Source organism: Pleurodeles waltl, chromosome 1_1 (genome assembly GCF_031143425.1).
Source record: "Pleurodeles waltl isolate 20211129_DDA chromosome 1_1, aPleWal1.hap1.20221129, whole genome shotgun sequence".
Lineage (NCBI taxonomy): Eukaryota > Metazoa > Chordata > Amphibia > Caudata > Salamandridae > Pleurodeles > Pleurodeles waltl.
Genome location: NC_090436.1, coordinates 838,906,037 through 838,933,849, shown reverse-complemented (window position 1 = coordinate 838,933,849; position 27,813 = coordinate 838,906,037). Strand labels below are relative to the sequence as shown.

Genomic DNA, 27,813 nt, shown 5'->3' with positions numbered 1-27,813 from the left:
TAATGGATAAGGATGGATAAGCCACCAATTTTACAACAATTGATTAATCCAGCTTAAATCCGGACAATAGCCCAACTCACGTTTTTAGTGATTTACCTCATCGCCTGACGCATAATGTTCATCGACACGTTTCTTGACAAAGTTCTGAAAGCGGTTAATGTTTTCTGTCAGCGCTTTAAGGCCTGGCAGAGGCAGATAACGTATCAGTGGAATAAAGTCAGCAACTGCCCCCGCAGCTGCTGCCTTTTGCGCTGCCTCGTTGTTTTCGATCATATCCATGAACTCTTTATCTGTATGTTCATAACGCTTGCCAAAGCAAAGAGCGCACACAACATTGGCAACGGAAAGTGCAATTTCTCCTCTGGGATCAAAATAACCCTTTCTCCCCGTGAGTTCAGTTAGTGTTGTAACCAGTTCCACCGCCTCAGCTGAAACATATTCTTCTAGAAGACAAGAGCAGGTGGATTTGTTTGCTTCGGATTTCGAAAATGTACGTAAAGCGGTTTTAGCAATTTTCTTATGAAGCTTCCACGTTTCTCCAAAGTATGGGGAAAATGTTAAAATGCTTGCCTCCGCCATTAAAGATAGAGAGTGCAACTTTGGCCTGGCACCAAAGCTGTCTCCTTGCTTTACCAATACTTTTTTGATGGTTTCTTGACCACTGACAACAAGGACTGGCACCGTTCCCAGATTGACAAGGAACACATCTCCATACTGCATTGCCATTTTCGAAAGGGTGATATGAGGCAGAGCCCCAAGCTGAAATATATTTCCAAATACTGGCACGCCCCAGGGTCCTGGAGGAGATTTACCCTCTTTTTTAATGTTTCTGAGCATCTTGAAGACTAGTAAAAAGGTTATAAGTGCAATCATTACTTCTGAGTAAGTAAGATCAACCGCCATCTTTTCTGTACTCTGGGTCACCTGCAACAATTAGCACATTTTTAGCCATTAACATTTATTTGAAATCGACAGATACATTTTCACACACTCTTCCGGAAATAGCGTTTATCGGTCAACAAATAATTAAACTCCCTTGTTACTGGACGTATTGAAAACAAGAATTTGCAATGCAATGGGTCTCGCATTTGCTCAAGTTGGAACTATTAGCATAGTAAATTCCTAACTGGACTTTTTCTTGACACATAAATTGAAAAGGAAAACAGTTTACATAAGTGAGCTGATTCAAAGTGCCACGGCCGCCATGAGCATGAGCACAAAGGAGAGACACAAAAGGAAAAAGAATTTTGCTTGCAGTCAAACATATCAGCAAATGTGCAATTTTCCATGTAACAGGGTCAATGGCCAAGGTGGTATCAAAACTGCCTCAAGGAGGGACAAACATAAAGCATTTACCATTATAACAAAGGATTTTTGAAAGGCAAGCCCATGAACGAGTGATAGTGAGGGGAGTGCGGTGGGTGTAGTAAAAAGCCCACAGATAGATTACAACACGTCAGCGCTCTTGCATGCTCAACCTAAAAAGAAGTCAGTGAAGTGCATTTCATGATGCGATGCAGTGACAGACTAAATATACACATACTTGTTGCAGAATCTCACTATAATTTGTATTAAAAAGTCAGAGCCTTGGTCAGGACCACAAGCTCTTACTAATAAAGAGTGTACCTGCACTGCAAAGAGCAGGTTCACACTCACATCCTGCATGACTCACCCAGCACTCGGTGAAAGTACGCCAAAGGCCCACCTCTGGTATTTAACTGGAGCATGTTGGTGCAGTTATGCCCTGTTATATATCTCCAGAGAGCCCTGCAGTCTCTTTTCAAGGAAACTCACAGCCAGCGTAAGCAGCAGGTTGGTAGTCCAAATGATTACCCATTTTCCCATTCCAAACTGGATTTTATAGTACTATAAATGTAGAAAACATGCTGTCCTTTTACAACGTTTTGCACTTGACACGTTACGTATGAGAAAAGGCACTGCAAATTCAATCCTCTTCATTAGGAATTCCCCAGCTGATCCACTAAGTAAAAGGCGCCAAAGCTAGGTCTCAGGCTGCCCTTTGGCGCTTACAGAAACATTACTAAGAGGGATTTTCTGATTAACAAGCAGAGGTAAAGAAAGTAAATGATTCTTTGCACTGTGGCCGGGCCTCCCCAATCCCAAACATTATGTATTTATGAACTAAAGGTCCACTCAGAAGCTCCCAACTATCTGGGACCTTGGCGGACCTCAAGGCTCAAACCCTGCAATAAGTACTGAGATGTAGGAACAATGTAAAGAATGAACTACATCCAACATGTAAAAAAAGAAGGACTAGGGTCCATATTCACAAAAACACAAATTATGAGAATCATAATTTATGCTTTCACATGATCAGAACTTTCAAGCCATGAATTACTCATGTAAGTGTGTGGAATTCACAAACATTGCTGAAATAAGCTTCCTTTTCATTATTTAGATTTGTAAATTCAAGTATTGTTTACAGTATGAGTTTTCAAGAGAGCTGGGCAAGGGAAAACGTTTGCCAGAGGAGTCATGAAAAGTCAATAAATTGTCCACTGGTGATACCAGGCAAAGATTCATGACTTCTCCAAATTTTACCTAAACTAAAGTAACTGTGTTCAGTGAGTACACTGAAATTTAGGCCTCCCTACCACAGAAAGGATGTCTCATGTGTGGGACACCCTGCAGCTGGAAACCTGTGGAGTCCTGCAGCAACCCATCTCTGTTCAGGTACAAGGTTCAAGGAAGGAGAAGAAGCACATGCCCCATATCCTGGAAAGGAAAGAAACTAATCAACAGACAACCAAAGGTCCACCTCAGCAACCACCAGCACCTCAATTCAGTGCAGTCTGGATTCATCCATCATACAGAAACAGCACTCTGAGCCGCCACAGGTGATATCTGCATGTTCCTTGACTGAGGGCACATGGCAGCCCTCATTTTACTGGACCTCTCTGCAGCATTTGCCACGGTCTCACACTACATCCTCATCAGGTGCTTTCACAAGACTGGCATCCAAGGACCCTCTCACCACTGGATCTATCCTTTCTTAACTAATAGAGCACAAGCTGTCCGCCTTGCACCTTATTCCTTGGAAGCCAGCAAACTCATCTAACAATTGCCTCAAGATTCATCGCTCATTCCCACCCTTTTCAACACAAACATGAGCCCTCTGGCCAATGTCGTCTGTGCACAACACACAGCACATACTTTGCCTTTCACACAAGACCCCCAACACAATAAACAAGTACAAACCCTACTTGACCGAAGTCGCTAACTGGAGGATAGCCAAATGTCTCAACTTCAACACCAACAAGACAGAGGTAGTGATCTTCAACAAGACAAACTCACTATGGGACTCCAACTGGTGGCTAGATGAACTTGGACCCACACCAACAGCCAGAAACCATGCCAAGAACCTCGGAATACTACACAGCATACTGCACATGACTGTACAAGTCAACAATGTCACTATATTCAGCTTTAACACACTGAAGATTCTGAGGAAGACCTTCAAATGGCTCCCAAGCCACACTAGAAAAACTGTCATTTATACTTAGTCACCAGCAAGAAAGAAGGACTATGGGAAAGCCCTCTAAGCCCGGATCACCAAGCAACTCACTAGAAGACTACAAAAAAGCATGAATTCAGCTGCCAGACTTATCCTCAATCTCCCACACAGAACTCGCATCACACCATACCCCAGGAAGCCCCACTGGCTGCCGATACATAAATGTACTCAATTCAGACTCCTCACAGACATTCAAAGATCTACATAGCTCAGGCCCAATCACCTAAAGGGTCTCATCTTCTTCCACCAGCCACCCATACACCTCCGCTCTGCAGGACTCCTACTCTCAAACATCCCACACATACACTGATCCAGATCAGGAAGGATGGGTGTTCTCTTACATCACTGCTAGAGCATGGAAATGCCTCCCACTCCACATCAGAGCCTCCTTCTCTCTTCTTGAATTCTGCAAGAAGCTGAAGACCTGACATTTCAATTAACCAACCTACCATAGGCATGGCTAAGTGCGCACACACCTGCTGAGCACCAGGATACCCTTGTGGTTGATAGCATGCTTTAAAAATGCACATAACATAACACTATAGGGTCATAAAAAGGAGTCAAGAGCTGTGGGATAGATGGGGACTGCTCAGATCTGTGTGGAGAGGGATGGTAGCAGCCCACAGGACAGATGTTGTAGTCTCTGCCTCATTATGGAATGTGTTGCCACCTATAACAGTGATGTCATGGGGAGGTTCGCTGAGATTAGTTGACTGCTGTTGACTGACTGGAAGGACTTTCATTTTTAGGTGGTCTGTTGGTTATAAAGGGCATTGCTCATCATATACCTTTTGTGATGTTATCATTGCAGCAAATAGGGATGGCTCTGATCTGACTGGATGGTGGGGGGGGGGGGAAACTGGTGACTACTCAAGTCCAGATAGGTGGTGGAGGCTTCTACAGTAAAGGCCTGAATAGTTTTGGTGCAGGGGTTGCCTCCAGTCAGTGGAAGCTTCCAGTGACTCAGGGAACCATGGAAAAGGTGGAGAGGACTGCCACTGAATGTCAGAATCCAACCAACCCTCTACACTAGCCTGTGATGCATGGGTATCAATTTCTTCTACATTGAAGAGCCATCTACTTGCCCTTTTTTTCATAAACTTTGCAAGTTTTGTCCTTCACATAGCTCACACGGTTTCTTAGTATTTCATTATGAAAACAAATTATGATCAAGGAGACTTCACAACTTCAGTTACTCCGAATTCATAGCAATATCACATATGATTTTCTAGCACTGGCTACAAACAGTTTTAGCTGCCCTTCAGATCTATTCTTACAAAACCTTCAAATGCACACAGAATGGGCTGTGGCTCCCCACTGAACATATATTTCTCTCTCACCTCATACTATTGACAATTTAGATGTATATCTATGCCATTGATTGTGAAGAATGGAGCATTGTAAAAGATCCAACTTCCACTAAATCATCCTATATTCAATGTTTATATCATAAATGCGTACAGTATGCAAATCACATTTATGTATTATTTTCTCTGCGCCGTAATTTGTTTTGTTTTTTCAACGCTGGAGTACACATTTGACCACAAGGTGGCTACCTATATTTATTTTAATGAGGATGTCCCATCCCCAAAATGGTCACCCCCAAAAACTAAGGGGCATATTTATACTCTGTCTGCGCCGAATGTGCGTCAAAAATGTTGACGCACATTCGGCGCAATCCTTGCCCCATATTTAAACTTTGACGCCCGCGGACGTCAAATTCCCTCTGTGTGCGTCATTTTCTGGATGTGGGAAACCGCCTTGCGTTAATGATATGCAAGGTAGGCGTTCCCATCCCAAAAATTACACAAACACCCGTGCGTCGTATTTATGCTACCGTGCAAAATTTCCGCATGGCCGGGAGGCGGAGGCGGAAAATGGCGCACAGCCCGATTTGCGTAAAAAATGAATGCCTGGGTCAGGGCAGGCATTAAAATGGGGCAAACACACCTGTATTTAATTAAAACACACAGAAGCAACAGCAGAGCAGCAAAAGGAAGATATGGAGGTGCTTCTCATCCAGCGTGCACGCAGACGCAGAGCACAGCAACAACAACAGCAGCTTCCACAACACCAGCAGGGACCCCGAAGCCAACGCAGAAGGCAGGAGAGGATATTCCACACCAGGACAACCCTTCATGGCCTCAGGGAACATGACATCAGGTTACAGGGTGAACTGGCAAGCCATTCAGCAGCTGCTGCGCAACATTGAGCCACAGTTGGCCCCCAGCCTGCAGACACCCCGCACCATCCCACCACAAACCAAGCTGCTAGCTGTACTACACATGTTGCAAGTGGCTCCTTTCAAACCACTGCCGCCCTGGTTGCTGGGATCTCACAGCCATCATTCTCCGCCTTCCTGCCCAAGATACTGGATGCCATCATTAGACTCACACCCGCCACATCTGCTTCCCAAACACACAGCAGAAGCAGCAGGAGACAAAACAGGGGTTTTACCTCATTAATGAATTTTCACACGTCCTTGGTGCCCTTGACTGCACACATGTACGCCTTGTGCCACCTGCTGCAACTGAACATCTATACCACAACAGGAAGCACACACACTCTATCAATGTGCATGCCATTGTGGATCACCAGGGATTGATCACCAACATAGTGGCAAAGTATCCTGGGAGTGTACATGATTCATTCATCTTCCGTCACTGTACCATCAATCAACACTTCCAGGATGGACGATATGGAAATGGACTACTTGTTGGTAAGTACAGAAACCTAGTCATATACACACTGCACAGCAACCCTCTAGGACAAACAACACATACACCACAACAGCAACATGTGAACAGGAACACACTGAGGTTGTGACACCGCTAGGCATGTTTGATAGGTCTGCAGTGAACCTGTCACACATGTGAAATTAGTGTACAGTCAAATGTTAAGACGCCAATGATCACAACGTATGGAGAGGTTTGGCTAATTGTCACCTTGCAAAATGTAAGCGTCTCACTGATGTTTAAATTAATCAATTGCATATGTCTAAAGGTATGAGATGTGCAGGGTACATAGATGCTAACGTATTACCACCACTGTCAAATTGAATCTGTGTTTGGAACTATCATCTCACCCCCAGTGAAGACACAGGAACACCTGTATCACAAGTCACAATGCTAGGGAGTACACACTGTACTGCAACTTCCAAAATATACTGCTGACAACCGGTCAGCAGGCAAACACTAGTTCAGCCAAGGAAACAACCCAATGCTAATGGTACATCCTAAAAGCCTAGGAATCAACACAATAACACAAAAGAGTCACAGACAATACAAGACAACTACTGCCATGCAAGGTGATATTAATGGGGCGAGCTACATCAACATGATCTCAATCATTTTCTTTTTCAGCTGATCAGGGGAATGGGATCCAGCCATGGATTATGACACCATTTGGCAACCCAATCACTGCAGCAGAGCGTGCCTACAATGAGGCACATAGGAGGACACGCACCATAGTCGAGAGGACCTTTGGCATCCTGAAGTCGAGATTCAGGTGCCTCGACATCACTTGTGGCAGCCTCCTATACTCACCAGAAATGGTCTGCAAGATCATTTTAACATGTGCCATCCTGCACAACATTTGTGTACGAATGAACATATCCCTATTAGAACCAGAGCCACAAATGCCTGAAGAGGAGGAAGAGGAGGAAGAGGAGGATGCTGGCCTGCAACATGAGGGGGACCAACCAACCAAACACAGCTGCTGGATTACATAGGTGCCAACATATTGTCAACAATTTCTTTTGAAACAACTCACCATCACCACTGTATTAATATATGTAAATAAATACCTATAATAATCACCATATCATGGTCTGTGTAATCATTTTTGCTCACCTTTATCTCTAAATATCAGAATAAGAGTGTAGCCTCATGGAGCAATGCTGATATACCGATCAGGACACAGAAATTTCCAAAGCAATTGTGATGCGTACAATTCAACAGTCACATTCACACACACTGTAAATGACATATTTCCTGTACATTTCACCTTTGAAGGGCAAAAAGCAGAGGACCACACCTATTTCACACATACATGTTGGCAACATGGTTCATCGCAGCATATGGCACACAACTAAGTCTCCATCAGTCAATAAGGGAAAAAAATGCCTCATACATGAGGCAGTGGATGTGCTATTGCATTGGTAACAGGAATGTATGACCAGACCCTTGACAGCAGTAAGTCGTACAGCACCTATCTTTGCAAAGACTATCTGTGACTAGAATTCCATATAAGCAGAACATAGAGAGCACAAGTGCCACACCTATGACAAGCATTGCGCACATGACATTCCATGTACATGTCAGCCCGTGTCCTAAGTCCTGACACATCCATGTTCCTGGTCTCACCCCACCTGTCTTAAGAGGTTCCTGGAATGGTAATATGTGTACCCAGATATTCCCTCCTCTACACACACACAGACTAACAATATTAATCCAGTGTGCTTCACCCTTTAGTATGGTATGCCGTAGTCATTGTACATCTGTCTGCATGGACTTCTGGTTAAATAATGCACTGGCTTATAGTCTCTAAGCCCTGTTATCACCTGTAGTTTGCTTCCCATGTGAAAGGTACTGTTGGCCATTTGAACTCAAATCTCACCTACAGGACTTGTGAGAAACTGATGCAGCACACACCTGTGAGCACCTCCATGCAGACCAGCCATTTGAACATGCACTGCCCTTGCAGATGGTTAGAACAGCATAGAAGCTGCCATTTTGTCGATTACACTGTTATGCATTGCTAGAATAATAAGCTGTGTAACACAGCCCTTGGGTTTATGTGTCACCTTCCAAAACACAGGACAAACACAGTTTTCCATGTCAACTGTCTTGTTCTTCCTCCGACCAGTCTAAGTCAGACCACTGAATATGTACCTTGTGAAATTGCTGGATCCTGATTGACCCTGCATCCTGTCAGCCTGACTGGCACCTGTGCGTTACCCTAAAGGTTCCTTGTGGCTACATATGTATCATACTTGCTTCCCCAACCCTCACATTCCTCTGGGGGTATTTTGTCAGGTGGTTCTTCAATGCATACTCAAATAAGTTACTTAGCATAATCTAGGTATTTATCGTACCATAATTGGGAACTTGTCTCCAAATACCCAAATCATGGCCTATCCCTTGTCTGGGTCTCATGTATGCATGAGTGACAAAATGTGACAGTGTACCATAGCCGTATGCAGGGATTGGGTATGGTGCCTCCAGCAGAACCATCAACGTCAGATAATGTGCATGAAAAGTCCACACATGTTAGGACCCTGACAGTTCACACGCTGAATCACATTGCTCACAACATATTGATGGGCTGTGCGTGGTGAATAGCTGCAAGATTAATCAACACAGAGGCTATGATGTTCCCAGATGCAGTGGGAACTTTACAGGCCAACCTGTGTACAAATGTTGTAATGACACCTGCCGGTATAATACTCCTGAGATATGATCTCACTCAGCACACCAAGGTTGCCCTGCAGTGACAGGGTGGGACCATCCCCATGTAAGTTCCTATATCCTCACTGGCTTTACTTCCATTGATCTCAGAAGGATACTCAGTAGATACAGGAATAGCCGCCACTGACTCATGACTAGACCTGGATGTAACTGTGACAACATAGACCCCTAAAAATATACAGGATCAACATTGGACCACACACATGAACCAGACACCTCTGTGCAAATGATCCCTGGAAATATGTGGCCACGTGCTGCTTGGTCTGCTGGTCCACCACTGCCACAGGAGAGTTGTGGCTCAGTCATATGACCACAACCGTGGCGTGATATTACAACTGTGGTTCACCTTTGGCTTTCCATGTCAATAACACGGTACCCACTTAGTTTGTACATGTGCCTGACTCATGGTGGGTTCACCAAAAAGTGCCTAGGAAGCAGTATCCAAATTTCCAGGACATGTGATGGGCAAGTTTTGGACCATTGACATGAACAAGCTTCTGCTATCTATTCGGTGCATGCTTTGTCATTTGTGGTGTTTACGTTACACAAAAACTAGAAAGTGCACACAGCAGATGTTGCTACATGTATGATTAACACATGTCCTCTCTCATTTCCACACTGACTTGCATCTGAGGGTTGGACACATTGACTCCACATTCATACAAGCATCTTTGCAATGATGCATCTTGTGATGCTCACACAGTGGGTCAAAAACAATATTAGTAGCCAATGCACACACATTGAGCCATAGGCATTGAGGTATTGTACTTATGTGCATCACCTTGCTATCCTCTCCTGACGCCAAACATGCCCAATTAGTGCAATACAGATCTGTAGGCCACATATTGGGCCATCTAGTGCGTCAGTCAAGAGTGAAAATCCTGTACATGAAGTAGCAGATCATGGTCTGCAGTAGTATGATGTGTCACATGTGCCCATTCACTGCCATGACCAAAGTGGGTGCAATCAGCCTATCTCAGTATTGCCACAACTGTAATATAACATTAAAATGGTAAAATGACCCAAACCCAGTTAATGCCTGAAATGTTGCCGCATACACATAAAAAAATGACGCACAAGTGTCAAAAATGACACTTATGGCCGAAAAATGATGCATAGTGCCCTGAAATAACCATTGCCCCTGAGCTGTACCTTCCACACTGTACCTCAGAAAATTGGTTAAGTGTAAAACTATTTACAAACATATGGATGCGGGCTCAAATCTACTCCTGTGCATCGAAAAAAATGATGCGCAGACTGTATGTGTCAAAATATTTTGACGCATGACGATAAAAACGCCCGCCATTTTAGGCAGGAAGTGATGTAATAGGATATCCTGTTCACAGATTATGTACATTGGGTGTACTTTCACTTTCACTTTCACTTTGCAGTCTGTGATATTTCCTGACTGTGTGGCTGTGTTCAGAGTTTTGTCTATTCAAATTGTGCTTTTGTCTCCTGTGTGGTCTTTTTATTGTCTTTTGTGAATAAAAACTTGTTGTAGTATCCTGTCTGAGTGTTTTTTGTGCTCATTTGTGTTGTAAAGTATTGACTTTGTTTTGTTGGGAGTCTGTTGTGGGTAGTGTTAGTTTGGGTATAGTTGGGCTGTGTTAGTTTTTTATTTGAAGTTTTTCCTGTTCTACTTTCCCCATATTCTCCTTTGTTCCCCTTTATCCCCTATTTCTCTGTTGCTGCAAAGATGTTGGGTAGGCCTTGTCTTGGCAAGATGGGAGAGGATGAGCTGGGTGGATTTATATGACTGGTGTGCCATTTCCTACCCTTAATGATTGAGGCAGGTGGGCGGGTGATACAGGGGTATCACACTGAGGCACAGAGTCTCAGGTGGGTAAAGGTGTTGCATCATCTGTAACGGATTTATAGGACACCAAGAAACGACCACCAGCTGAAGCACCGCTGGGCTGACCTTATCTCCAGGGAGCAAGATCTGCTGGACCGCCTGGGGATTGTGATTGGTGGCCCATTGGTGAGTACAAATCATGTAAATGTGCACGTTTAAATGCTCTGTAGTGACATCAGCTGATTTTTACAATATCTGCTGTCAATGTTGTTGAGTGTGTGGAATGCTAGTGAAACATACAGGGTCATATATCTACTTTGTTAAGGACCACAATTGCTAGCTGTTAGGAAGCAAGAGCTCCGCAAACTTACTGAATACATTTGCATTATGTAAGTTAGTGCTGCCTTTGTGTCAAACAGCAACACAAATCAGGAGCCAATTATGTATAGATATAAGCCACAGTTGCCTGTGAGGTATAGAAATTTCCAAATAATTACCATCATTTGTGGACGCAACAGCTAGACTGACTTTTGAAACACTACATGAGGCTGAAAATGAGTGCAGGCTTCACGTCAATTGATGATAGCAATGTGGCCCGAACATATGTCTCGTGTGTCTGGTGAGTATGTAAGGAAACCGATCATGGAAATTCAAAAACTCTTAGGGATTATTGTGTCCCTCCTTCATTTCGGATACATGTCTGATCTGGATTTGAACAGATAGGGAACAAGTTCAAGCTGCGCTCAGCAAACATCTTAGACTGGTATTTGGAGTTTGTTGTGCCACATTTCGATTAGGGATGGCCGGCCAAAGGTATGCACATGTCTTTATGGTTGGTGCAACTCATCATAGCTGTGCCACATCAACTAAAGAACCTGTAACAACATGAGGGCTAACAACTGTCCCTGCCCCTCTGTACATTGTACCCGTGTGTCATAAATTTGTCATGGTCACAATGGCTGGTTGACTGGTAATGCAGTCCTCACAGAAAGTGGCTTTGGATGTCTCTCTTGGATACACATGATGAGACAAATACACTCCATTATTATGTCTGCTCACTAATGAAGGAGCATGTTTGCCACCACATGATAGTTAGGGCCACTGCATGTGTGCAGATATGTGTGTATCACTCACTGGAGACCCATGGTATGTACATGTTAGCCGTGCTTTATAGGATACAGTATCATCATGTCTGAGAGGCTTTACTTTCTGATGTAATCTTACACATAGTATTTGTCTTTGGAATTCTTGTACAGTGCACAGACATTGAGCACATTTCTCCCTTCCATGCCTTACAGGTGGACCAGCACCCTACACTGTTGGCGAGGTGGCTCGATTCGAGGACCCAGACAGCTCCAATAAGTGTTGATGTGAGTGTTATGTGTTGTGTTTGCTGGTGATGTGTGATGGACTCCTGTGTGTTGGACACATAGCAAGGTGTGATGCACTGGGCAAGCATTTGTTTTGTTCCATGAGTGGAATATCATTTTATCACCACCTTTGAGTTGGCCAATCCTTATCCTATTGTCTTATTTAGGTATTCTAGGTCAGTCCTGTAGGCACCGCAATGTGAATAGGGATGAGTCATGTGGATAAAACTTGAATCAGAAAGAGTCGCACTGGACCAAATTTGTGATTTAGTCAGCCAGTCAGACCCAAATTCTCCCAGAATGGGGCTGCCAAATGCTTACACACAGACTTCTACTTCCCAATTCACTAATGTATTTATTAAACTGTAGGTTAAACTTCCTAGCAGCATGTAGCTCCACATGTAGTGCTACGAGTATGTGACACTTGAGTGCAATTGCCTAGGTGTGCATGCAACTCATGGCCAGGGGTGTTCTTGCATCTCTGTGTTTGTTGTAAGTCATGGCTTACTGGTAGTAAATGATGTGGACAAAGGTCTGCATTTCCAAACATGAGTGGCGCTGGGATTGGTCAAGGGTTTGCTGTCTCCTATTTAGAGATCCTCCTTACCTGTCGTGTGTGTGCTGAGCCAAACACATGTCCAGCTTTCCTAAGCTTCCTGGGTGTCCTTGTTGTTAGAAATTATTAGTTGTTAGTCCACCTACCCACCCGCAAACACAGGCATAGGTTTGTGAATAGTGTACCTAGGACTGATGATACAAATTTGGTACACAGACATGTAAAACAGTGAATCTTTTGTTTGAACCTAGTATACACACTCATGTTTCGCACATGAGTACTATACTGGCAAGTCCATCTACAACTTGCAGATCATGTGGCCCTAGATTTCCATCCCGTACAATGACATTTGTAGCCCTGGCAGTGGTGGAGGATGTGCAGCATGATTGTTAGCTGACAACTGGCAGAACATAGATGCCAAAATCATAGCTGTTGTTACCCATCTTGTAGAGTTTGGATGTGCTATGTGTGATAGGACCTTTATAGGCTGGCTTGCCATGTACTTCCTCAGGGACAATCAATGATCTGCATGATGATATGAGCTGTTACAAGTACAATAGATGTATTGTCTGATTTTCTTCTTGTGCCATTTCACACAATGCAGTACCCAGACCACCCCAGCTGCAGCCATTGACCCTGCTGCTTTTGGACAAATGCAGCGAAAATTGGACCGTGTCCTTCGGAAGATGAGTCGACTGTGGCAGGAGGTGCGACAGGTCAACTGGTGGGTGCGTTCGATCAAGAGGACCCTCCGGAGGGCCAACCTGTAGATGAATAGATGGACATGATTCCCTCCCCTCCCTCCTCTTTCCTGGTTTTTATACTTTGTGGGGTTAGGGGGCTTAGTGTTAGGTTAGTATAGGATGTTCGTTTAGTTAGTGCTAGTGGGTGGGGGGTCCTGAAAATTTCTACAGTTTATTTTTAAGTGTGTGGGTTAAATGTTGGGGTTCTTTTGTGTTTACAACAAAAAAAAATGTAAAGAAAAAAAACCCAAAATATATATATTTGTTTAGTATAGGATAGTATGTGCTTAGGTTAGTATCTGTTGTCCTCCATGTGTCCCATCTCATAAGGGGGGTGGGAGGTTGATGTTTAGAATGTTTTATTAAATATGATAAGTAAGTTTAGCTTAGGTTAGTTAGGGACAGTTGTTGGTAATGAGTAGTTAGAGTAGATTGGTGTAGGTAAGGCTTTTCCCCGAGTTTTCACGTCTGTTTTTACTGTTTAATAAATATGTAGGTAACCCTTTACAGTATGTGTGACATGCTTGTAGATCAGGGCCTTGACATGAGTGTACAGTGTTTCTTTTGTATTACATTTTGTGTCTTATGCTGCTAACAAATCACAACATTGGCAGCTACCCCAAAGCTACCTTGCAAATATTCAGCCATTCATTGCAACTACCAATCACAGTTACTATGGATCACAAAGTGTGTTTTTTTCGTAACGTATGTTTTCAATGTCACATACAGTGCTTCCAGATTTAGGATTGGGGACACTGTGTTATGTCTGACTGCAGTCTCATGTCCAAGGAAACCCTTATAAGGTGAGTGGTAGTAAGCTCTTTTGTAGTATAGTGTACATAACTCACATAGACCATTTGCTACACTGTTCAGCATGATTACTTATTTGGATGTAAACTCATACACCTCCATTCATGCAGTTTGGTGAGTGTCCGCTTATATTTGTGGGAAATGTTACATATGTTAGTTTTGCATTGAAGCAACATTTTGAAGGCACTATTTTATGGTTTAGATATCGCTTGAGGAAGCGTTGATCTGTCCAACACAGCATTATGGTGTATAGTTTCTCTTTTCCTCAGGTATTACCCTCAGGAAGGGCAGAGTATGGTAGAATCCAGGCCACTGTGCATAGTTATCAGCCCACATTATTTCAGGACAGTTGTATTGACAATCTATGATATTTGACAGGAGGCAAAATTCTGTGATCTATTGCACGGTTGATGTGTCAGATTACACAGAGACAAAGTGGTTGTGTAAGTGCTATTTATTGAAAAGTGCTGTAGTGCTATATGTACATTGTCCATGATTGTGAGTCCATTATAGTGACAACTTCCATTGTGATCCTACACAAGTGCAAAATGACATGTCATTGGACATGCTGGGGTGAAGTGTCAGACAGTGCAGAGGGACAGGACTTGCCAATGAGTTAGTGAGAGACAATCACTGGGCAGGCTGACAAGATAGACAAGATAGACAGTGGCTTGCAGAACAGTGCTTGAGTACAGTTGTTGCAAGACTGGCATGTTACAAAGCGCAGGACCTTGGTAATAGGTGGCCATGTGGCAGGGGCTAGTGCTTCCGGGTACTTTTACGTGTGAAGGTGATCTGTTCCTGGTCTTCATCTTCTGATGTGTGTGTTGCCTCCTTTACCCTTGGCGGTGGTGGTTGTGAAGGGGCAACACACACATCAGTATGTGTGTAAAAGTGGAGTCAGACATCCCGGAAGCTGCTACCTGTGGGGGTCTTAAGGGCAGTACTGCTGCAAGGAGGATCTGCTGGTTCTTAAGAATAGATAATGCTTTAGCGTTGCCACAAGATCACCCCGATTCTGACCGTCTTTTTAAGATTAGACCTGTCCTTGATCATTTGGTAGATCGGTTTTCAGAGATCTATGTTCCAGGCAAAGATATATCTGTAGATGAGTCTTTGGTCCTGTTCAAGGTTCGTTTGGTTTTTAGGCAGTACATTCCTAGCAAAAGGGCATGGTATGGAATTAAGATGTATATACTGTCTGAAAGTAGTATAGGACATGTTTATAATTTCCGGGTCTACACTGGTAGGGAGTCCAATATTGACCCCCCTGGTTGTCCACCCACTTTTGGAGTTAGTGAGAAAATTGTGTGGGAACTTGGTAGACGACTGTTTAACAAAGGTCACCATTTATATGTAGATAACTTCTACACTGGAGTTCAGTTGTTCAAGGGGTTGTTCAGAGTGGACGCTGTTGCTTGTGGCATGATCCGCTCTAATCGTTTCTTTGTTGTTTAAAAACACAAAAAAAGTGATAGCGGTGTTCGTGGGGTGGTGCTTGGCTGGCGCTGTGAGTGGGGTGGTGCTTGGCTGGTGGTGTGTGTGGGGTGGCGCTTGGCTGGCGGTGTGAGTGGAGTGGTGCTTGGCTGGTGGTGCCAGTCAAATGCAAGTCCACACACTCATCAGCTGGTGTGATTGCTGTATCAAGCATGTGGGCATATGAAAGTGATGGGCCCTTGAGTGGTGCTGTCTGTCGATGCAAGTGTTTTAATGTGCTGGGCCGTGGCTGGCGGCGTGAATAGTCTTGTGCATGTCATGTATGGAAGGTGTGTGAATGGACTGCAAAGCGGTTGGTGCCTTGTCGTGGCTTCACAGCTCACAAGGTGTGAGTCATTGGTTCAGTTTTTTGGCCTTTCAGTTATTAACAGTGCATTTCATTTTTGTGAAATCTCTTGTTAGTAAAATTTGATCCACTGAACTGTCACTCACCCTCGTGCGAAATCTAATCAGTATGTGTGGTAAAAATGAAAAAACCTGCTCCGCTGTAATCAGGCGTCTCAGCACACCTGTGACACCCTAGGTGTCTCCGGTGGGACCCCGATGATGAAGCATGCCACCAACTTGGTTGGCGGCTGAGGGGTCTTTTTAACATAACCAAAGTGCGTTTCTTTTCACAATTTTAGTGTTTGGAACAACACATAAGTAGGTGGACACATCAAATTTATCTATTGCAAAACTACCTGTGTTTGGGGGGGGCACCTATGTTTTTGGTCCCGGGTGCAGCCTTCACCTAGGTAAACCTACCAAACCCAGGCATGTTATAAAAATAGACACCCCAAGGAGTGCGAGGAGGTGTGGCTTGCCTGGATCCTCCAACACTTTCTTACCCAGACTCCTCTGCAAACCTCAACATTGGCTTAAAAAAGCATATTTTCCTCACTTTTCTTTGTAGGATCACCGTTGTGGCACAAATTCCGTACCACACAGAGTTCCCCTCAGTCTCCCAAGTAAAATGATACCTCACTTGTGTGGGTCCCCAAAGCAGAGTCAGCCTAAAAGATGTTTAAAAGAAAAATATGTGCTTATCAAGTCGCTGTGCTACCCCCTCAATCTCTACAGGTTTTCGGCATTTTTCTGTTGCAGGCACCTTGGCCACCCACACAAGTGAGGTATCATTTTTATTGGGAGACTTGGGGGAATGCTGGGTGGAAGGAAATTTGTGGCTCCTCTCGAATTCCAGAGCTTTCTGTCACCGAAATGAGAGGAAAAAGTATTTTTTTGGGCCAAATTTTGAGGTTTGCAAAAGATTCTGGGTAACAGAACCTGGTCAGAGCCCCACAAGTCACCCCATCTTGGATTCCCCTAAGTGTCCAGTTTTAAAAAATGCACAGGTTTGCTAGGTTTTTCCAGGTGCCAGCTGAGCTAGAGGACAAAATCCACAGCTAGGCACTATGTAAAAAACAGCTCTGTTTTCTTTGTGAAAATGTGATGTGTCCACATTGTGTTTTGGGGCATTTCCTTTCACGGGCGCTAGTCCTACCCACACAAGTGAGGTACCATTTTTATCGGGAGAGTCCAGGGAATGCTGGGTGGAAATACATTTGTGGCTCCTCTCAGATTCCACAACTTTCAGTCAAGAAATGAGAGGAAAAAGTGTTTTTTTGGCCAAATTTTGAGGTTTGCAAAGGATTCTGGGTAACAGAACTTGGTCAGAGCCCCACAAGTCACCCCATCCTGGATTCCACTAGGTGTCTAGTTTTCAAAAATGCACAGGTTTGCTAGGTTTCCCCAGGTGCTGGCTGAGCTAGAGGCCACAATCCACAGTTAGACACATGGCAAAAAACAGCTCTGTTTTCTTTGTGGAAATGTGATGTCTCCACGTTGTGTTTTGGGGCATTTCCTTTCGCGGGCGCTAGGCCTACCCACACAAGTGTGGTACCATTTTTATCGGGAGACTTGGGGGAGCACTGGGTAGAAGGAAATTTGTGGCTCCTCTCAGATTCCAGAACTTTCTGTCACCAAAATGAGAGAAAAAGGTGTTTTTTGGCCAAATTCTGAGGTTTGCAGAGGATTCTGGGTAACAGAACCTGGTCAGAGCCCCACAAGTCACCCCATCTTGGATTCCCCTAGCTATCTAGTTTTAAAAAATGCTCAGGTTTGCTAGGGTTCCCTAGGTGCCGGCTGGGCTAGAGGCCAAAATCTACAGCTAGGCACATAGCAAAAAACAGCTGTTTCTTTGTGAAAATGTCATGTGTCCACGTTGTGTCTTGGGGCATTTCCTTTTGCGGGCGCTAGGCCTACCCACACAAGTGAGGTACCATTTTTATCGGGAGACTTGGGGAAACACTGGGTGAAAGGAAATTTGTGGCTCCTCTCTGATTCCACAACTTTCTGTCACCGAAATGAGAGGAAAATGTGTTTTTTGGCCAGATTCTGAGGTTTGCAAAGGATTCTGGGTAACAGAACCTGGTCAGAGCCCCACAAGTCACCCCATCTTGGATTCCCCTTGCTGTCTTGTATTAAAAAATGCTCAGGTTTGTTGGGTTTCCCTAGGTGCCGACTGAGCTAGAGGCCAAAATCTACCGCTAGGCACTTTCCAAAAAGCATGTCAGATTTCAATGTAAAAAAGAGAGGTGTCCATCTTGTGTTTCCTGTTGCGAGCAGTAGGCCTAACCAGGCAAGTGAGGTACCATTTTTATCGGGAGACTTGGGGGAACACAGAATAGCAAAACAAGTGTCATTGTCCCTTGACTTTCTCTAAATTGTTCCTTCCAAATCTAAGACAGTGTGTAAAAAAGAGGTCTATTTGAGAAATGCCCTGTAATTCACATGGTAGTATGGGCACCCCGGAACTCAGAGATGTGCAAATAACCATTGCTTCTCAACACCTTATCTTGTGCCCATTTTGGAAATACAAAGGTTTTCTTGATACCTATTTTTCACTTTTTATATTTCAGCAAATGAATTGCTTCATACCTGGTATAGAATGAAAACCCATTGCAAGGTGCAGCTCATTTATTGGCTCTGGGTACCTAGGGTTCTTGATGAACCTACAAGCCCTATATATCCCCGCAACCAGAAGAGTCCAGCAGATGTAACGGTATATTGCTTTCAAAAATCTGACATCACAGGAGAAAGTTACAGAGTAAAATGTGGAGAAGAATTGCAATTTTTTTCACCTTCTTTTCAATATTCCTTTATTTCAGATGTTATTTTCTGTAGGAAACACTTGTAGGATCTACACGGATGACCCCTTGCTAAATTCAGAGGTTTGTCTACTTTTCAGAAATGTTTAGCTTTCTGGGACCCAGCATTGGTTTCTCACCGATTTATGTCACTAACTGGAAGGAGGCTGAAAGCACAAAAAATAGTAAAAATGGGTATTGTCCCAGTAAAATGTCAAAATTGTGTTGAAAAATGGGGGTTTCTCATTCAACTCTGCCTGTTCCTGAAAGCTGTGAAGATGGTGATTTTACCACTGCAAACACTTTGTTGATGCCATTTTCAGGGGAAACCCACAAGCCTTCTTCTGCAGACCTTTTTCCCCATTTTTAAAAAAAAAAACGAAATGTTCGCTGTATTTTGGCTAATTTCTTGGTCTCCTTCAGGGCAACCCTCAAATTTGGCGTGGGTAGCTTATGTGGAGAAAAAGGTATGAGGGCCTAAGTGCAAACTGTCCCAAATAGCCAAAAAAGGCTTGGCACCTGTGGGAGAAAAGGCCTGACAGCGAAGGGGTTAAAGAGCAACCTTTGTATTGCAAAATAATTAACAGAACGTGCCCAATCAAGGCAATACAAGCAGCCTGTCATTGTTAAGGCCTGGGTTCTGAATGGATAGCAAACACGTCTTCCGGAAAGTGTGGTTTTTGGATTGTTTCTCACGTGATGCATTCATAGATGGCTTTGACAATTCCAGATTTGTTACAAGCTCTGTTGGGAATTTATTTATTTTATTTTCACTTTGTAAGGCTAAATATTTCTTCCATTTTCCTGGGGTTCTGTAGTTTAGAAACCTACCCCTTTTGTATGGTAGGCATAACACCTTTGGGGATGTATTAGTCAGGTTTTTGATCGTTAGACGGATGCACTGCAAACTTGAACATGTTGAAAACAACATTGTGAAAAATATTGGGAAACTTGTACCACTTTAGCCTTACACACCTTAAAAAATGTATGCAAGCTCCCATTTCCACGTTTTAAAACGTGTCCTTTAACCTAATCAGAGCACCCGGCTTGGTTAGTTAAACATTATTTGCCAAGCTTGCTGTAAAATTACCTTTATTTTCGTTTACGGCCCCAGGCGGGTGGCTTTGGTTGCCTCCTTGATGTGTTGTTAAGGCTCCTTTAGTAATGATTGCCCGTTCCCGACACTCACCTAAACTCTCCTCTCACAGTTTAGTAGACCTGACCATAGCCAGTGTGACTCCAGGTAAAAGTTATTTCGCCTCTCCTTTCCTTTAAAGTGACACTGCTTATCTTGGACAGCCGGAAACATTGCTCAGCAGTCACAGTATTAGCTGCTTTTGACTTCTTTGATACCTACAAGCCAAAGGCTTGAATCCTGGTGGGGGGACGCTGTATTTTGTATATGCCACTTTCAAACACTGTTTTTTTTAAGCAATCTCTTTTAGCCACTTGGTTGACGTTTTGTCAGTCATAAATTAGTTCATAAGTATTTTCTCACCTACTGTTCTTGGCTTTTTGGTGTATCTTTCCGCCACCAATCGAGCACATGCATTAAGTGAGAGATTATTTCGCATCTTTGCCGCGCCATCTGCCAGTTTCTCATAGGTAACCCATGCACCAATGCTCACTTTTGCTTGCCTGATAGCATACTAAATCGAGATTTTTTGACTTTATCAACGTTTACCTCCTCTATTGGTCATTTATAGGCACGCCAGGAAGTTGCCTACCTTACAAAAGGCGCCATACCTTATTCTATAGTTTAAAACACCAGAAGGTCGCTTTTTATGCGTTTCTAAACTACAGAACCCCAGGAAAATGAAAGAAGTATTTAGGGCCATATTTATACTTTTTGACGCAAAACTGCGCTAACGCAGTTTTGCGCCAAAAAAATTAGCGCCGGCTAACGCCATTCTGAAGCGCCATGCGGGCGCCGTATTTATTCAATGACGTTAGCCGGCGTTAGCCGCCGGCACTGTCTGGTGTGCGTTAAAAAAAACGACGTACACCAGGCAGCGCCGGCGTAGGGGGAAAATGGCGTATGGGCGTCCACAAATGGTGCGAGTCAGGCTGAGGCAAAAAAATCACCTCAACCCGATTTGCGCCATTTTTTACGACGCCCAACCCCCATTGAAATGACTCCTGTCTTAGCAAAGACAGGAGTCATGCCCCCTTGCCCAATGGCCATGCCCAGGGGACTTCTGTCCCCTGGGCATGGTCATTGGGCATAGTGGCATGTAGGGGGGCACAAATCAGGCCCCCCTATGCACAAAAAAAAAATGAAAAAAAAAACTTACCTGAACTTACCTTAATGTCCCTGGGGTGGGTCCCTCCATCCTTGGGTGTCCTCCTGGGGTGGGCAAGGGTGGCAGGGGGTGTCCCTGGGGGCAGGGGAGGGCACCTCTGGGCTCATTCTGAGCCCACAGGTCCCTTAACGCCTGCCCTGACCCAGGCGCTAAAATCCGGCGCTAATGCGGATTTTTTAGACCCGCCCACTCCCGGGCGTCATTTTTGCCCGGGAGTATAAATACGACGCATATGCATCGGAGTAATTTTTTAAGACGGGAACGCCTACCTTGCATATCATTAACGCAAGGAAGGTGTTCACGCAAAAAAATGACGCTAACTCCATGAACTTTGGCGCTAGACGCGTCTAACGCCAAAGTATAAATATGGAGTTAGTTTTGCGTCCAATTTGCGTCGAAAAAAACGACGCAAATTCGGCGCAAACGGAGTATAAATATGCCCCTTAGTCTTACAAAATTAAAATAAAATATTTAAATTCTCATCAGCCGCTTGTAACAAATCTGGAATTGCCAAAGTCATCCATGAATGCATCGCGTGAGAAATAATCCAAAAAACACCCTTTCCGGAAGAGGTGTTCGCTATCCATTCACGCACCAGGCCTTAAACAACAATTACGCCAGGCTGCTTGTATTGCGCTTGATCGGGCACGTTCTGTTAATTATTTTGCAATACAAAGGTTGCTCTTTAACGAGCAATATACCAGTTCACAAAGGCATGTAAGCAGTGGGTAGGATGGGAGGGGCACCAGGTGCCCATACTTTTATGGTTTCTGAAACACGGTTGCCCTACTTTTTGCAAAAATACAACCCTCTGGAGAGGGTTAATTCTGACATAAGTGCTTCAGCTGAAGTGTCATTGAGTGAGTCTCCTGTGAGGTGAAACTGGAGCCAGACAGGCAGCTCGGGAAAACAAGCCTTCCTGCCTGGTTGCCTGAAAGATATGCAAATTAAATAAAATTAAAATAAAATAAAATCAATAAATAAAATTCAAATTATAAATAAATAAGTAAATTAAATAATAATAATAATAATAATAACAATAATAATAATGAATAAATAAATTAAATAAAAACACTGATGAAAAAATGAAAAATGTGCATATATCCATATATATATATATATAATTATAAATAAATACATCACATTTTTACTCTCTTGTAAGCTTTACTTTGTCTACCCATCACCATATGTCATGTTTCTATCAATCTATCCTCCATCCCCACCCTGACTCATCCCAAACCGATTCTACTACTTTCATCTCCTAAATAACCCTGCCTAAGTTCTTCCCTCCTCTTCCACATCTAACTCACCCAAACCTCAATTTACTACCATGATCCCCCAAACAACCCTACTAAATTCTCCCTCATTTATCTCACCTTTGACTCATCCAAAACCCCTCCTGCTACTATGATCTCCCTAACCCTTTCCACAGACTCTTCCCTTCTCTATTTCCCATTTACTCATCCCAAGCCTCATCCTATTACTATATACTCCCAAGTAACACTTCTGAATTCTTCCCTCCTCTACCCCTACCTTACAATACAAAATATACTGATTGAAAAAAGTAGTCTGAAACCTAAACCTACAGGTTTCCTCAAACCTTTGTTTTTGTAACTACGATGTAATTCAAAAAGGTTCCCGAAAATCGTCTTGAAATCGGCAACAGTTGCAGGTTCCCCGGGGTTGTTTTGGAATTGTGATTCTTTTGTCACTTACATACTTTAATGTTTATTCATGCGCAAAACTACATGGAGTAAAATCTAACACAAGTGTGTTTTCACTTTGAAATTGTTGTTTCTCCACGTTTTGTAGCAGTTTCCAAAACAGGTCAAATATTTTTCCTCACTGAGAAATTTCTTATCCTACAACTGTTGTGAATTCTGGTAGTGATCTCTCTAGTGTTCTCTCTAATTTCTCAACCACATATGCATTTTTCCCTGCCATCACGGGAGTACATTAAGGTGTACACGGAGGGAGGAAATTGCTCGACTGTTACAAAATGGAAATCACTTTGGATCTTCTGTGTTGATGGTACACAAGATGGAGGAAGGCAGGAGCCTGCCAGACATCGATGTGAATTGCAAGGCCCCCTCTAAGCATTCATGAGGTCGTTTGAATTAGACCAAACTGTACGGTATGGCGTATAGCAGATGGAAAGTATAGGAACAATCATTGTGCCTTCCTGCACCACTCTGATGTAGCTCAACGAGAGATCCGCTCCTCAGTTTGTACCTTTGCTTTGTGACCCCCTAATAGACAATACATCTATCCCCACCCCTCCTTCCTTCAGACAACAGAGTACAAAGACTGTGGCTTGATCAGTTTGGCTAGACTAATTAAAAACTCCTGAAACTAGTCACTGAGATAGGCCTGGAGAATCCACAATTTCTTTCTGCAGAGTGTTCACCTAAGGGCCAAAAACACTAATTCAGGATGCTAGAATTTCTCAATGGACAGTGCCCAGGGTCTCACATCAGTTGTAGAAGAGAAATATATTTGAGCACCAGCAAGTGGTTTATGCCTACTGACTCCCAACTCCTCTTTGTAACTTTCAGACTTAGAGACACTACCTTGAACTGCTCGGAAGGAAGGGAGGAGGCCACAGACTGTTGGTTAGGGAAATGGAAGTATCCCAACACAAATAAAAGGCTGCCTAGCAGAAGAGGACCTCGAGGAGCTGTGCAGGTAGCGTTTAATTTACAGGCCCAGGGCACATGTAGTGCACATTACTGGTACATATAAGTAAATTAAATATGCCAATTCTGGATAAGTCTATGTTATCATGTTTTAAGCAGAGAGCACATACACTTAGCACAGGTTAGGAGTCCCAAAGCCAACAAAAACAAACTAAGCAAAAAGTCGAGCAAAAGGCAAAACGTCAGAGGATGATACTTCAGAAAGTGCCAGGTCCAACACAACAGCATCAAATGGACACTACATTTTAATTGTTGTTTGGGGTGGGCAGCCTTTTAATTTCCGCTGGCGGAACTGGAGGACTTTAGTAATTCTGCATTACTCTTGTAATGTGGAATTACTAGTAAATTCTGCCACTCTGGCGGCGGAATTAATCAGCACTAATTACCCGGAAAATCCAAGAAATATTAGAAGTTGCACAGCTGTGAAAAAGTTCCTAAAAGCTAAGAGAGAGGAAAAAAACTGTTTAAATGTATCATGCACGTGATTGGTGAGCACTGAGGTGCGGCGGTGGGGACTGCAACGAAATCAGTTTGATAGACAACATTGTTAAATTGAACAAAACCTGCATGACTGTTGTTTCTTAAATATACATAGTTTTTCAATTAAAAACCTGGGTACATTTTAGAGGCAAATTTCTGTGCTGTTGGAGGGACCGGTGCACATGTAGTGCCCAGAGAACCACAGCCAATAAGCGACTGGCAATCATTTTCCCTTCCGAACCACGTTCCTTATAATTTCTGATGCATGACAGCTAATTAGCAAACTAGTGTTGCTAGCCCATTTTATGATGTGTCCCTTTAACCCATTCTACGTCAATTTTCCTCAATATGTTTCTGCCTTTGTAATTGGCTTTTTGAGCACCTGCAATGGTGCCCTCATCTCAGGAAAGAAGACGTCAGTCAGTTAAAGAAGTGAAAACACACAACAAATTTCAGCCTCAGGTAATGTACAAGGAAATTCTGGACAGGTGGGTCACCCTACCTGCAGCGGACATGGTGTCTGGCAAAGAGCAGCTGTTGCCCAGAGAGATGGGGAAGGGGACTGTACATGCGTTTATGCCGTTGCTGATGGTATCTTCTGTGTGAGTTCTGAGTTCTGCTCTCTTAGAGGTGACTCCCTGGTGGTGTACGAATGTTGACTTCTTCATACCAACGATAATAGTGCTGTCTCAAGGTTTCCTTGAATGAGAGCACTGTTTTTCATTTTTGCTAGTCCGACCCAGTGTGTATAATTTTTTTGGTTGCCTGTGGCTTCCATGAGAAGAGCAGACCACTGATGGTCTAGCTTCACATCCCCACACCCCAGGGGGCGATTTATTCAGGACATCCCTGCCTCTCTCAGATTCGGTGGACTACGTTTCTGTTGTGGCTGTTGGTCTTCTTATTTCTGTTGAGTATTTTTAAGAGACAGAAGTAGTTAGACACACAAACGTGGCAGCCTGATTCTTCTGCAAGAGGTTGTTTATCATTTGCCTGCGTTCATCAGATGAGTATAGCTGTGGAATGTGTTGTCAGGGATTTAAATGTGGTAAAAAGTAACACCAGTGTTATATTTCAATATCTAAAGTCACTCCTCGGACTGGTTAGTAGATACCCATGCTTAGGCATTTGCATACAGAGACTCACACCTTTGAGCACTCAAGGCAAGCTTTAGAAAGGTAAATGCAGCAACCAATATTTGGAGGCAATGCACAAAGTCAAAACCTACCAGTGATGGCTTTACATGAGCATGCAACCACATCCGCACATTTTGGCTTCTCAGAAGTGTTCTCAATCTTGATCTTGTCTCCTATGTACCATAATGTTCAAGACATAGGCGGAATTCCACGGAATCTCACAGAGTTTTTTGTATTCAACTGTTGCGGAAGTCCGCAGAGTAAAAGTCAGTGTGTTTCACCCACCCTTATTGTTGTTATGCTTAGTAAGTGCTAAATTGTTCAGTTTTCCAACCAACAATTAATATAGCCCCTGTGACACAGGGTAAAACACTCAATTTAAATGTGAGCCCAGTAACTCCTGATTTTCTTAAAAATCCTGAAACAAATACCACAGGTAGTTACAACATTGGAGTTTGTGAGTGTTCACCTACGTTTGAAGTGATTCCAACACAGAAATGATCACTAGCGACACGTACATTTACACCACACTGGTATGGTGTGATTAAATCCATTTAGAAATACAAATTATCATGTTGTGAATACCAAAAGAAAATCTGCATTTATGGAGTAAGCGTTTTGTGCACATAAATTAGGCTTAGGTGTGCTATAAGTTTTTGAAATGGGCCCTTAATCTCTACGACTCAAATAAAACAATCAGAAACTTACACCTGCAGGTTTCCTCCTAGGTTTGGAGTCAACTTTCAACTAATTTAAAATCCGATTTTGTGAAAATCACAAATGAATTTGCACATGGGAATGCAGATATTTTAGTACTTGTGTTGCATTCAGGTGCTCTAATAGGTTTGTGAATCAGGCTCTTCCAGACAAGGCGACAATTCAGTTTTTGATGTGGGTTTTATGAATGCACTAACAATCATCTTGCAAGACTGTCACTAACCAAAAGCAGCACACCCATGAAACTTTCCAGAATAGTGCTCTGTTTGCCTTCCTTGTGCACATAAGGTTTTCAGGATGATCCGTTAGTCATGGTCCAAGAAAGAAACAGGGAGGTCCCAAAGGAGAAAATCCCCATGCATTTTACATAAGAAGTGATACTGCAAAAACTGCTGAAAATAATTGCACCAAATCTGGCCGAAATCTAGATGTTGGTCTGCAGATTGTGCTTTTTGTGAGTTGGTGTGAATCTGTTTAGTAGTTTTTGAAAAAATAAGGTACAAACTTTTTTGTCTATCTGAATGGTTGGGTCTGCAAGAGTCTCTTGAGAGTCTTGCGGGAGCACCAATTTAAAAACAGAGTGTTCTAATTGTCCCAGGGAGCCTTTTTTCTCTTGAGCCATCTTGCTCCCGCGGGACTCAGACTCCAGCGGGAGCGAGCACTCTGATTGGCTGCCAGCAGCACGATAACATTTTGCTGGCAGCCATTACAGGACTCCAGAACTTAGTCTCCTGTCCAGGACCTAAAAAAAACAAATAATATTAGGGTGGCAGTGTAGGGATACCTTGCCCTCCTTGGCTCCATAGGGAGATCACTCTGGGGCCCAAATAAAATTTTTGCCACAATCCTAAAGTAGACCTGCAGGCTAGCAGCCACAAAACAAAAACAAAATGACATCCCGGGGCTGCATTCTTTAATTAAGGTGAGGGGGTGCATGGCCCCCATTCTTTGAGCCATTTTGGGCACTGAAGCCCACATCCCCTGGGACCCAATTTAGTTTTATAGGTGAGAGGGACATGTAGCTCCCCTCCATGAGCCATATTCAGCCACAGAGACCCCAAGTGTTTGTCCCCAGGGCCCCAATTATTTTTTAAGATGAGGGGGTTCAGTGGGGCCCTCTCCCGGAGCCTCTAAAAGGCCCCAGGACCACATCCTGCAGGGCATGTTTAAAAAAAAAGGGAGGGGGGAACCGTGTCTGCCCCCTCTTCCCTGAGCCTCTAAGGGCCTCAGGGACCCCATCCCCCGGAGCCGGATTGCTTGAAGTGTCCTGGGGAGCCCACTGACCCACTGATTGGGCAGGGAAGCATGTGCTTGCTCCTGTTTGGTGGGAGTATTTTCAAAAATACCAATAGCTGTTCCATCCGGGTGGGAGCACTGCTGGCTTGCGCACCATGCAGGGGGTCAGCTGGGGCTAGAGGGGTCCCTGGGACTCCATCCGCAGCCTCCAATGTGTGATTTGTAGGTGCCCCCGTGGGCACTGGAGCATCCATATCTGTCCCTGAGGGGTAGGGTCCCTGGGGCCAAGAAGTCTTCAGGAGGCGGACTGCACAGTCCCCCTTTAAAATAAGATAGGTAT

At 43.7% G+C, this 27,813-nt stretch overlaps 1 protein-coding gene across 1 annotated transcript in view; it reads right to left on the bottom strand.

The window, feature by feature from the left end:
• LOC138287962 (cytochrome P450 1A1-like) overlaps positions 1 to 27,813 on the bottom strand; it is a 208,435-nt gene that overhangs the window by 156,910 nt on the left and 23,712 nt on the right. The window contains exon 2 of the mRNA XM_069229005.1: positions 97 to 924. Within this exon, the coding sequence (XP_069085106.1) occupies positions 97 to 903 (807 nt within the window). The 5' untranslated portion in view covers positions 904 to 924. The remainder of the gene's footprint in view (positions 1 to 96; positions 925 to 27,813) is intronic.